General features: G+C 42.6%; 1 protein-coding gene across 2 annotated transcripts in view; it reads right to left on the reverse strand.

Annotated features, from left to right (window-relative positions):
* CD79A (CD79a molecule) overlaps window positions 1-7,801 on the reverse strand; it is a 48,387-nt gene extending 40,586 nt beyond the window's left edge. Inside the window, exons 1-3 of one of the 2 annotated variants that reach the window (XM_066607112.1) lie at window positions 7,713-7,729; window positions 7,467-7,576; window positions 2,102-2,159 (exon numbers count right to left, since the gene is read on the reverse strand). In XM_066607112.1, the coding sequence (XP_066463209.1) occupies window positions 2,102-2,159; window positions 7,467-7,567 (159 nt within the window). In that variant the 5' untranslated portion in view covers window positions 7,568-7,576; window positions 7,713-7,729. Of the gene's footprint in view, window positions 1-2,101; window positions 2,160-7,466; window positions 7,577-7,712 lie in introns of both variants that reach the window. The other variant, XM_066607113.1, reaches the window with a different exon arrangement.
* Between the last annotated feature and the right edge of the window lie 4,445 nt (window positions 7,802-12,246).

Consider the following 12,246-nt stretch of genomic DNA (forward strand, 5'->3'; position numbering starts at 1 on the left):
TCAAATGGGCATTTGAAGAGTGGAGGCATTTCCTGGAGGGGACCAGACATCAGATTACTGTTTTCATGGATCATAAGAATTTGATTTACCTAGAGTCTGTCAAGCGCCTAAACACCCGACAAGCTTGGTGGGCTTTATTTTTTTCACGTTTTAATTTTGTAGTTACGTATGTACCAGGGTGGAAGAACGTCAAGGCCGATGCCCTATCCCACAGTTTTGGGGTGCCTGAACAAGAGAATTCTCATTCTGAGAGTATCCTATCTCCCGGGGTGGTCGTGGCGGCTTTGACGTCAGACATCTCTGGCCAAATTCTTACGGCCTAACCAGGTGCTCAGAGTGCTCTTCCTGAAGGGAGATTGTTTGTACCCAGTTCCTTGTGTCTGCTTGCCCTAGAGGAGATTCATGCATCGGTTTTGGCTGGCCAGCCTGGTATCTGTGGCACGCTAAAGTTATGCAGACGCCTGTATTGGTGGCTGCAGATGGCCAGGGATGTCAGAGTTTTTGTCGAGTCCTGAGCAGTGTGTGCTCGAGGGAAGAATGTTAAGAGACGACCCGAGGGGCCGATTCTGCCACTCCCGGTTCCATCCAGACCATGGTCCATTTGTCCATTTATTTTGTCACGGATCTCCCTTTGTCTCAGGGACACTCGGTCATACGGGTGGTAGTTGACCATTTCTCTAAGATCACACATTTTGTCCCTCTTAAGAAGTTACCATCGGCTCCCGAATTAGCTTCCATTTTCATGACGGAAGTAGTATGCTTACACGGCATTCTGCATTAGTGTCGGACCGAGGGGCTCAGTTTGTCAGCCAGTTTTGGCGTGCATTTTATAAAAACATCGGTGTTGAGTTGTCTTTCTCTATGACCTTTCATCCTGAATCAAATGGTCAGACTGAGTGCATGAATCAAGAACTTATTTATTACCTCAGGCTATATGTCAGCGATCGTCAAGATCAGTGGGTGGATTTTTTGGTGTTGGCAGAATTTGCTATTAATAATCACTGGTGAAGTTCCAGAAGCAGAATTAAAGTTTTCTGCAATACTGGCTATCATTCTTGGTTTTCTTTTTCTGTTTTTCCTGTTTTCGAGAATCTGTCTGCAGATTCGATGGTTAAGTGGCTTATAGAGATTTGGGGTGGCGTTAATACGTTGGATCAAGATCCAAAGTGGGTGATCCGCCTAGATAAGAGCCTCCGGCACTTTAAAAGTACACATCGGAGGAGAACAGGCCCTGCAGCTTTGCCAGCTCCAGTTTCCTCTAGGCACTCCTCTAGTGGAGGGGAGGCTGGCGAGTCCCTAGGCAACAGTGGCAAAAGTGGATCCACTCGCCAGTAGTATTGGTGTTGACATGGAGGCATTCCTTCAGGTGCTACTTGCACTGGACGTAGTCTGAGATCCCTACGCGGGGAAAACATCTTCACTGCTTGATTGCTGAAGGGGTTCTGTAGTGCATTGTTCAGTGGCTATTCTCTAACATTGGACTCCACATCTTGGGGGCGGTCTTGGATTTCGCGCCAGAGTCCTTTGGTGGGGGTAGTCCTTCCCCTACTTATTTTTACAGTGTTAACCATATGTGGAAAATAACAAAATATTTTAATTTCCTGGGTCATTGTGAATGTGGTAATACCTATTATGTGCTGCTTATTTTAAATTTTCTTCAGTATTTTATTCATTCAAAAAGTGGTTTTGTGGGGAAAAAAAATGTTTATTATTTTAAACTGGATTTTTGTGTGTTTTAATTAAACTTTATTAAATTTTTTCTATGCTATTTTTTAGACCCTCAAGGCGACTTGAAGATGCGATAGTTTGGTCGCTAGGGTAGAACACTGCATTGTTCTACGAAGTCTATGACAGCAGCCTGTTAGACTCTTCCGGGCACGGGGTCTAATAGACTGAGTTACATGGCAGACACGGAGGACTTTGTCAGGTTCTGGATGCCATGTGTCATGTCTAACCAGGATGTACCGAAATCAGTCCCCTGAACAGTTCCCAGGCTATATTTACACAGTGGAACAAAGAACATAACCCACCACAGGTAACTTGTGGAATAACAGATGGATAGGCAATCTTTCCCTATATGATTCAGAATAAGAGACCATACCTGCCTGTAGCGGATGTCCTGTCCTGATAAGAACGCATCTGACCCACGATCATTATCCCTACATGGAACAGAAGTAAACAAATAAGTAAGAATACAACTTCCACTAATAACCAACAACCATCAGATGAAGACTGAGAATAATCAGCACAGGTCCACAGCCAAGACAGGAATAAAAGCCCTCCCTAATTGCTAGGCAGGTTCAACAGGTAGCAGAACACTCCCATAGACACTCTGACCAGTGCTAGAGAAAGATGAGAGGAAAATGCAAAACAGCACTAGCATAAACCATACCTCCGTGAATGAAAACCAAAACCTGCCACAACAGTACCTCCTTTTCTAGAAGGAACCCCTAGGATCAGGTCTATTTTGATTACGTCTAAGAAAATTCATAACTAGACAATCCGCATTGACACATGCAGCCAGAACCCATGTCTTTTCTTCTGGCCCATAACCCCGCCAGTGCACCTCACTCGATGAGAGTCAACAATGCAGCTGACCTCAAATTGAAAATCCCCACCAACCATTGGTGGGACAGGAGGAGACAAGCCATTCCCTGGATCTACATACTTTACAAGATATATGAAACACATCTGTAATTTTCAAAGAGCTGTGAATCTCCAATCTAAAGGATACAGAATTAATTATTTCCGTGATTTTGAAAGGACCAATAAACCATGTACCCAGTTTGTAAGACCGTTGTTTGAGTTTGATCTTTTTTTTAGTTGATAACCTGACCAAATCTGCTTGTCAATTTTGCACCGACCTGCTAAGGTTTTCCTGGATCTCATCTCAAACAGTCTTAATGTTAGAGGAGAATTCATTCTCCTCCGGAACCTCTGAAATAGTTTTGGAAAAAGAACCAAAACATGGATGAAATCCATAATTGCAAAAGAAAGGTGATGTGTGTGTAGACTCCAATGATCTACTATTTAGAGAAAAAACTCAGCTGAAGGTAAAAACTCCAACCAATCCTCCTGATTAACCGAAACATAACATCGCGAGGACTGTTCCAAACTTTGATTACACCTCTCCATCTGGCCATTAGTCTCATAATGATACGTGGAGGAAAAAGAGAGAGTTGTATTCCTAATCGAGTACACACAAACCACCAGGACCTGGAAACAAACTGGACCCCTTGGTTGGAGACAATATTAACAGGTAATCTCACAATATGAGAAAAACAATTTCGCCTAAATTTTAGCATTAGAGAGACTGTGCAGAGCCACAAAATGGCACATCTTGCTAAAAAAGATCAACCAGAACACAGATGACCATGTTACCCTCAGAAAATGGCAAATTCATAATGAAATCCACAGCCAAATGGGTTCAAAGTTTCACAGGAATCAGTACAGGTAACACCTTCCCGGCTGAGAGATTCCAAGGTGATTTAGTTCTAGCGCAAACCTCACACACGGAAACAAAACTAAATACATCCCTACATAAGCCGGCCACCAAAAAGTTCTCATAAGTAGTTTACAAGTGTTATTAATGCCAGGATGACCCGCCAGGACCGAACTATGCAGGTTCTTTCGGAGATGCCGTCTTAAATATACAGGGACAAAAAGCTTTCCCTCAAGTAGAAAGGACTTGAATTTAGCTCCCGGCGGAGCTAAATCTTGTGCCTTAAGAGCTTGTTCCTCCAAATCTAATGATACCGCCTAAACCATATACTTTCAGATAGAATGGGTACTGGAGGTTCATTCGAGACCCCCGTCACAAAACTCCTGGAGAGCGCATCCGCTTTGACATTTTTAGTGCCCCGATGGTACGTAACCACGAAGTCAAAATAGCAAGAAAACCATGACCACCTTACCTGCCTTGGATTAAGTCTCTTAGCTGATTCAAGGTAAATCCGATTTTTGTGGTCAGTAAAGACTGTCAGCTTGTGTTGACTCCCTTCGAGAAGATGGTGCCACTCCCCAAAGGCCCACTTAATAGCTAACAGTTTTCTGTCACCTATGGCATATTTTTTTCAGTCACAGTAAATGATTATGAGAAAAAAGCACAAGGATGAAGACTCTGCAGTGTGCCAGATTCCTGAGAAAGTATTGCACCAACACCAACCTCAGAGGCATCCACCTCCACCACAAAAGGCCTGGACAAGTCTGGCTGCACCAGACACGATGCCATTGCAAAACATTTCTTAAAAACCTGGATAGATTACAGTGCTTTCGAAGGCCACTTGGAAGGAAAACAACTCTTCTTGGTCATGTCCATAAGAGGTTTAACCACCTCTGAAAATCCCTGAATAAATTTTTGGTAATAATTAGCAAACCCCAGAATCCTCTGGAGGGCTTTCACATTTTCTGGCCATACCCAGTCCTGCACAGCACGGATCTTTACTGGATCCATCTTGAAACCCTTTGGGGTGACAATATGACCCAAAAATGTATTGTCTTGAACAGCACAGACTCATTATTCTTTTCTAACAAATAAATCCTTCTACAACAGTTCCTGTAGTACCTAACGAACATGCAAAACATGAGAGTCACAATTAGGCAAAAAGATAACAATATTGTCAAAATAAGCTAGCAGAAACAGCTGATAACCTAGTGAAGTACTTCATTGATAAGGGCCTGAAAAACAGCAGGAGCATTTGTCATACCAAAGGTCATCAACAGGTTCTCAAAATGTCCCTCAGGAGTGTTAAAGGCCGTTTTCCACTCATCACCCTTTTTGACCCAAATTAAATTATACAGACCCTGTAAATCCAATTTTGAAAACCAGTTGGCACCATTCAATTGACTAAACAGGTTAGGGATGAGTGTCAACTTGTATGAGTTACGCTTAGTGATGTTATGGAGCTCCCTGAAATCTGGACAAGGCCGTACACCCCCATCCTTTTTCTTTTTTTTTTAAAGAAAACAACGTAGTCTAGCGGAGAGTTAGATAAACATATATGCCCTTTTTCAGACTATCCTGAATATAAACCTTGAGAGACTGTCTTTCAGGAGCCGTTAGGTTGTACACACGAATTTTCAGCAACTTACAGCCTGGGATAAGGTCTATAGAACAATTCACCTCTCTATTAGGCGGCAACCTGTCTGACCCTTCCTGAGAAAAGATGTCAGCATACTCAATGGTAAGCTCATTTTGTAATGTCCCTTTTTTCCCAATTCACCACTGGGTTGTGCATCCATAACCAAGACAAACCCAACACCACCTGTGTAAACCCTTTACATGCCACGATGTACATAGATCGCCGCATTTAGGGGGTTAACAGCAAGGATTTGTGTTCTTATCTGTTTACTTAATAAATTGCAGATTTATTCTAAAAAAGACTAGCAGTGCCAAACATTTATATATATACAGAAAAAAATGTTACAGTGGAGATAAGGTTTACAGGTATACACAACAGACAGTTCTTAAAATAAAATGAGGAAATAAAGAAAGATACCAGATTTGGGATGTTCAGCCAAAGGTTCTGATTGTGTGGAGTCGCTGGAAACAAACAGGACAGTCAGTACGCAGTAGCGCACCTCTAAAGGTCTAACACCCGGTCTCTCTGACCCCCCCAGTTTCTAAAGTTTCCCCAGAACACACCTCCCCTGCCCCTTCTGAAATTATTCAGAGAAGGGTGGGGTAAATGCGTACATACCTGTGAAAAAACATAATTCCCCATTTTAGCCATATCTCCGCAGGAGATCCTCTGATGTGCTTGGCATATTTTCGGTCATAATTTTATCTACTCAGCGATGTGAAATGTGATACAGAAATTATAATCAGGTATGGGGACATGCCATTTGGGGGAGTTCTGGGACTCTTACCGCAATGATTTCGGATGCATTTTATTCTACTGGCCCACCTGATTCCAAAAATATAATTCATATCAGGCTAGGACCTTTAAGTGACCAATAATCATTATTGAAAGATTTTTCCCTAATTTGAACCTTGGAGCTGGAGTGTCTGTGAAAAACCAGCTACTAGGTGAATGATTTTCCTTGGACTTCATTAACAAGTAAATGGTCTTATAATTTGGTATCCTCATGCTAACTCTAAACTAAATAGACAAGTGGAGTGAGGAGGCCAAGAGGAGTGGAAGGGGCTCATTTACTCTGGTCCAGAGTAATGCCAGACAATTGGGGGAATTGAGAAACTGTACAAAATGGATGACAGTAGGCCTGACACACATTGCCAACATTGCTGATGTCCCACCAGTCTCTATATCACAACTTGGATTTGCAGAATTAATATTTTCCACATATTCGTGTAAACTATTCTACCAAAAGTACATTGGACACCTAAGCAAGAGTAGTAACTATTTACATGTCAAAGCGGCATGTTAAAAATTTTGATGTCTATAGATGTCTGTAAACCTCTAGGCATCCATCTTCAGCTGCCAAGAGCCAAAAGGCGCTTCTACGAATGGTTTGGTCATAACGCAAATGATAAGGATCATTGCCTCATAGTCTCTACTGTATGGAGACAATATCCCCCACTCCCACCCCCCATTTCACCACAAACAAGAAACTGTAATATCTTGTTAACACATTGAAGACTTTGTCAGCATTTTATATCAGTATAACCATTAGCAGAATGGTCTTAAATCCAGGTGAAATCTAATTCGAGGGGTTGTCCAGTTACTGAACAACATTGCCCCAATACCGCCAACTGTGTTAAAATAACAAAAAAAGCTGTCATTTCCCAATCTCTGCCATTGGGATCCAATGCTGTAGCTCCACCGTCCTTCTATTCTCCTGGCATCAGCTCTCACATTCTAGGCGCTATCATGCCAGGAGTTTAGAACTATGATGCTGCAGCCTCCAATTGGCTGCAGCAGTCAGGTGACGTCCTGTGACTCCATCTTCCACAACAAACACTATTATTTGATTATTTTGCCATTTGTAGCACTTTATATTATAAGTATTTGATCAGTATGTAGTACAGTTGTTTGATTAGTGTATGTGCTCCTGGTGTGGGCACTGTTATGCAGGCATTGTATGGTACTGTTATTTGGCACTCTACCGGAGGTGGGCTCTTGTGGTGATAGAGTCTAACTAACACACGCAGCAGCAAAACTGCAACGGTGTATTCAATAGTTGTTTTATTTTACCTGAGTTACTAAAAGATGAAACGAATGTGTTAAATTTATTATATGGGTCATTTCAATTTCAGCTTTAACATATATGTGCAGGTCATTGAAATAATGCTTTAACACATTTAGAATATCAAAGCATCACTGGCAACCCATCATGTACTATAGTTTCTGATATAAAACTACAGCTCCCAGTATGACCCGAGCAATGGTACAGATATGCTGAGAGTTGCAGTTTCACAAACTAAAATGCTGCGGTCCTTACATGTGATCACAATACTGATGTGACAAAGTCAGACACGGACTACACAATAACACTGAGTGACTCACAGACGACATCCTCTGGGTTCCTTCCTTCTCTTCTCCATCTTCTCCAGATGTTCATAACTTCTCCAGCCAATTCTTGCCTCTGGAGTCTGCAGCCCAGACATCTATGGCTGCTGTGAAAATAATAGTGCCACACACCGTCTCACCTGAATATAGTGCTACTCACTGTGTTCCCTGTAATTCAAATATACTGTGCCCCCAGAAATAAATTACAATACAGTGTGCCCCCTGAAATAATCTACATTGTACCTGTTGAGGCGTGCCAGCCGCAACCAGGAAGTGGAACTGGGTGGCATCTCTACATCATCTCAGTCCAAGTGACCACACCTTGAATGCCTCTCTCCTGTCACTGCAGGAGGTCCTTTAGGTGTGGTCTGTCAGAAGTCCCTTTGCAGTAATAGACAGCAATGAGGGATTCTGCACAGACGACACCCAAGGCGTATTCACATGGACCAGGAGGACTTAAGAGCCACCACCGTGGTTCCACCTCCTGACTGTGGCTGGCACGCTGTAACAGTACCCTCGAAATGAATAATAATACACACTGAGCCTCCATGAATAAAAAATGATCTACTGTACATTATGCCCAAAGAAATGACCCTACTGTGCACCCTGAAATAAATAAAACAGTAAAATACCCTACCCTGAAAAATGAATAAAACATTGTACCCCTTAAAATAATAATGCACTGCATTCCCAGATATAAATTATAATACACTGCACTCCCTGAAATTAATATTCTTTTCTTCTCTTTCCAGTTCCATACTGCCATGAAGACTTCTTCCAGCCACAAGTTGGCTCTACACACTATCCCTATCCTAATGCTACCTTGAGAAACCCTCAGTGCCCTACACAGTAAGGTAGAGTTCTTCACTACGCCATGGGATTCGGTCTGGGGGTTATATAACAGCTGCTGAAATCAGAACTATAGCGGAACTCCTGAATGGAAATGATCACAACCACTCCCTGTCATTAGTGAAATGGACTCCATTCTGGTGTCCGTCTCACAAGGGTTCCATTTGTTTCTCTTTTATTTGCAGTATAGAATATTGTGCTCAACGACATTATTTTATACTCCAAATATACTGAAGACGAACAGAACCCTAATGAGATGGACACCAAAGTGCCATCCGATTCACTAATAACAATGACAATGGTTCTGTTTGGGGGTTCCATCACAATGCTGGTTCCGGCATCTGTAATGTAACCACCTAACGGAATCCCACAGTGCAGTGAAAAACTCAGTGGGAACATCCCCTAATGGTGCCCCTATACAGTAACTAGTCCTCTTTGTGGACCCCACACAGTATAATTAGTCCCCTTTAAGGAGGAGGAGGGGGGAGTGCAATTAATCCCCTTTGTATTTCTTCACCACAAAGTAATACCTAGATTTGTGCCTCCCCTTATGTTGTTACTGCCCACATGCTGCCCGGCAGGGTTTGTAATTTCAACCTTGTACCCCTGTCGATTTGCATGCAAGTGTGATTCAAATTTTACCATTGAAAACCATTGCAAACACTTGTGATTTTTTTCATGTGTGTAAAAAAAAAAAAAATCGCAAGTACATAGATGTGATGCGGTTTGTAAACAAAAACACATCATGCTCACATTGCAGATTGCAATTTTATAATTACGATATCGGCCTGAGGTTCTTGGCCCGATATCACGCTTGCCCGTGTGAATGCACCCTTGGACAGGATGCCGGGTACTGCCAGTGATGTAAAGAGCAAATGCACTAATCTTATGTCTCACAGACTCTCTTCGCCACTTTCAAGCAGAGGTGGAAGCTGTGCAAAGTTGTCCCCTCTAGACAGTGGACCCCGGCAGCTGCCCAGGTCTGCCAGGTGCTGGCACCAGCCCTGCACTCTACACTGGTATCTTTAAGGCACTTTATGGACCTATTATTTGAGTTAAACAGTTTGATCCCAATGTGCTGCAAGGATCCCCCACAAAGAAGTGGTCGACTAGTGAAGCAAAGCTTTATATAGTGCTTATTAAAGTCTATGGGTCATATGTTTAACGCACATGCAATCAGAGGAAGAATCAATTGCATTCCTGGAACAACCATCGCTGGTTTCCATGGCGTGACAAGAAAACATATTACGCATAAAGTCAGCAGGATGGTGCAAGAAGACACAAAAAAAAAATTAAGATCAGGAAACAATACTGAGTGACGTGAGTCATGCTGGAAAGAATTCAAATATCTGACATCATCTGTGTTCATTCTATGGTATCACCACCAGGGGGTGCAAGCACACAGAAATGAACGCACAACTTGCTGCAAACTTAGTTTGAAGGTGCGCTTTGCTTAATGTGAACTAGCTGCGTTCCCACAACACTATAAAATAAGTTCTGATGCTATTATGGGACATGACAGTGAGCAGGGTGATGTATATTTTTATACTCACCTGCTCAGGGGATCGAGTGGTGTCCCCCTCTGAAGATTGCGCGCGGCATTAAAATCTGACTCTTTTCAGTGTCTCGTGCGTCTGGACTCCCCTACAAGTCTATGGGAGAGCGCACGCATGGTCAGATTTTTGTGCCGATTGTGGACTTCAGAAAGGGACACCGGTGGGAGCAGGCGAGTATAAAAAAGACATCACCTACTCTCTTTCACGTCCTCTAACAGCACCATTACTTAGTTTATGGGGATGTGACAGCCTCTCTTTAAGAATGTAACATAACTGCACTGGTATTAATTTACTGCAGCATTTATTGCTTCCATTTAACTATAGTATCTCATCACACTAAAGACTCAGAGTGATGCATACAGAAAATTATTGCATGTAGATGGGAGGTTGGCTTAAAACAATATTTAATTGATGCCCATTAAAGGGAATCTGCCACCTACTTTTAGCCCTATAAAAAAATCTTATGGGCTGAAAGTAGGTGACCCGCTGAGTCCGGGAATGTTAGTGTTATACTTATCCTCCCCGTTGGTTCCCTTGTGTCATCGCTGAAAGATGCCACTCAATGTATTCTAATGCCTATAATTTTATAATGGATGGATTACTTAGCAGTGACGCTCAATGCACTGCAGCAGAATCTTTTAGCACTGTGTAGCCGGCAGGGTGAGTCCTTTGGCTGGAAAAGATGGTGAGATAAAATCAAATAATTGGTGACATGTGGCTCTACCATCTTCCCTTTAAAGACCCAATGTGGAGCAGGCCCAGCCGCATACAGGGCCTGGTATAAATAACAGTGCTGGGTAACTTTATTACCTGTTTGTCCTCGTGACGCCAGTGCCCCTTTTGGTAGCCGTTACAGTCAAGAAATGCTTGACAAAGACCCGGTTACTTTGGGTCGAAACGTCGCCATCTTTTGTGACTATGAGGTGTGTATAATATATGCTTATGCATAAAATTCTTTAAGCACATGAAAATCTGCTGCCTGATCCCTTTCTTCATTTGGACACTACAACTGACACTGGCAGAACGACAAGGGAGGCAAGTATAACACTGACATCCCCGGACTCAACGGGTCACCTACTTTCACCCCATAGGCTTAGCTGATGGGACTAAAAGTAGGTGACAGATTCCCTTTAATGCTGTTATGAGACAGGAGTATCTATTCACTTGAATGGGGCATATGGAACTGTGCCTTGCAAACATTGAACAGGTCCCAGTGCTCAGCACCACAGCCCCTTCAATCAGCTGATTGGTAATGGTGTCAGGAGGAAGATACCCACCTGTGTAATATTCATGGATGGTCCATCCTTACGTTCGAACCTCTTCTTTCAGGACAAAAGTTTGTCCTGGGACTGGATGGGGTGGGAGTATATTACCTGCAGATGTTCTTCTCTGACTCCCCCTTTCCCATCCACTGGTTTCAGGTATTATTTTTGGCCTTCCAAAATGGCCAATGCAGTCTTCAGACTTCTTAGTGCTCACAGTGCATTGGCAGTGATAGACTAACCAATGGACTATACCTGCTCTCGGATTGACCAGAGCTAATCACATTATCAGCACTGACCAATCAGAGAACAACACACAGTGTGCGTTAGGTAGTTAGAAAATTGCTGCAGCCAACTTGGGACAGCCAAAAATGGGGAACAGAACTAGCAGATCGAACGGGCTTTATAGAAAAACAAAAACAGCTAATATAACCTTCTCTCCTTCCTCTCCCACAACATAATTTTGTCTCTTATCAGGAGCATCACTTTAAAGGAGTTGTCTACAATTAGAAAAAGTGGTCAGATTTGTTTTTTTCCACCAAAACAAGCGCCACTCTTGTCCATGGGCCGTGTATAGTAATACACCTTTTATTCTCTGCTGTCTCTCTGATTTGCCAGTTCCCGGTCCTTTTTTCAGTCTTCCTAGATGACCAACGCAATCTTCAGACTACCAAATCCCCTCAGTGCACTGATAGTACATTGGTAGTCTAACACCATACCTGCTTCCTGATTGGCCAGAGCTGCTCATGTGATCAGCACTGACCAATCAGATGGCAGTGCACACTGGAAAAGAACAAATGCAGGTATTATACTCCCCTATGTCGGGAGTCCGGGACAGAATCTTGTCCCAAAACTGGAGGGGTGCTTTAAAGTCCTGAAGCTGTAGAAATCAGTATGCAGTGAGATCCCTAGTGGGGGCTGCGTGACAGACAAACATTTTAATAAATTGTAGATTACAAATGTATTTTCCACAGAATGCTGCTTTAGGACTATCCCTTAAAAAAACATAGAATATTTACTTTTATATCAGAGAAAGCTCAACATGCACAAAATGTACAAATCTGAGCCTAAGAAAAACGGAAAATATAAATGTCCATTAATCTGGAAAAT

The sequence above is a fragment of the Eleutherodactylus coqui genome, chromosome 6 (assembly GCF_035609145.1).
Source record: "Eleutherodactylus coqui strain aEleCoq1 chromosome 6, aEleCoq1.hap1, whole genome shotgun sequence".
Lineage (NCBI taxonomy): Eukaryota > Metazoa > Chordata > Amphibia > Anura > Eleutherodactylidae > Eleutherodactylus > Eleutherodactylus coqui.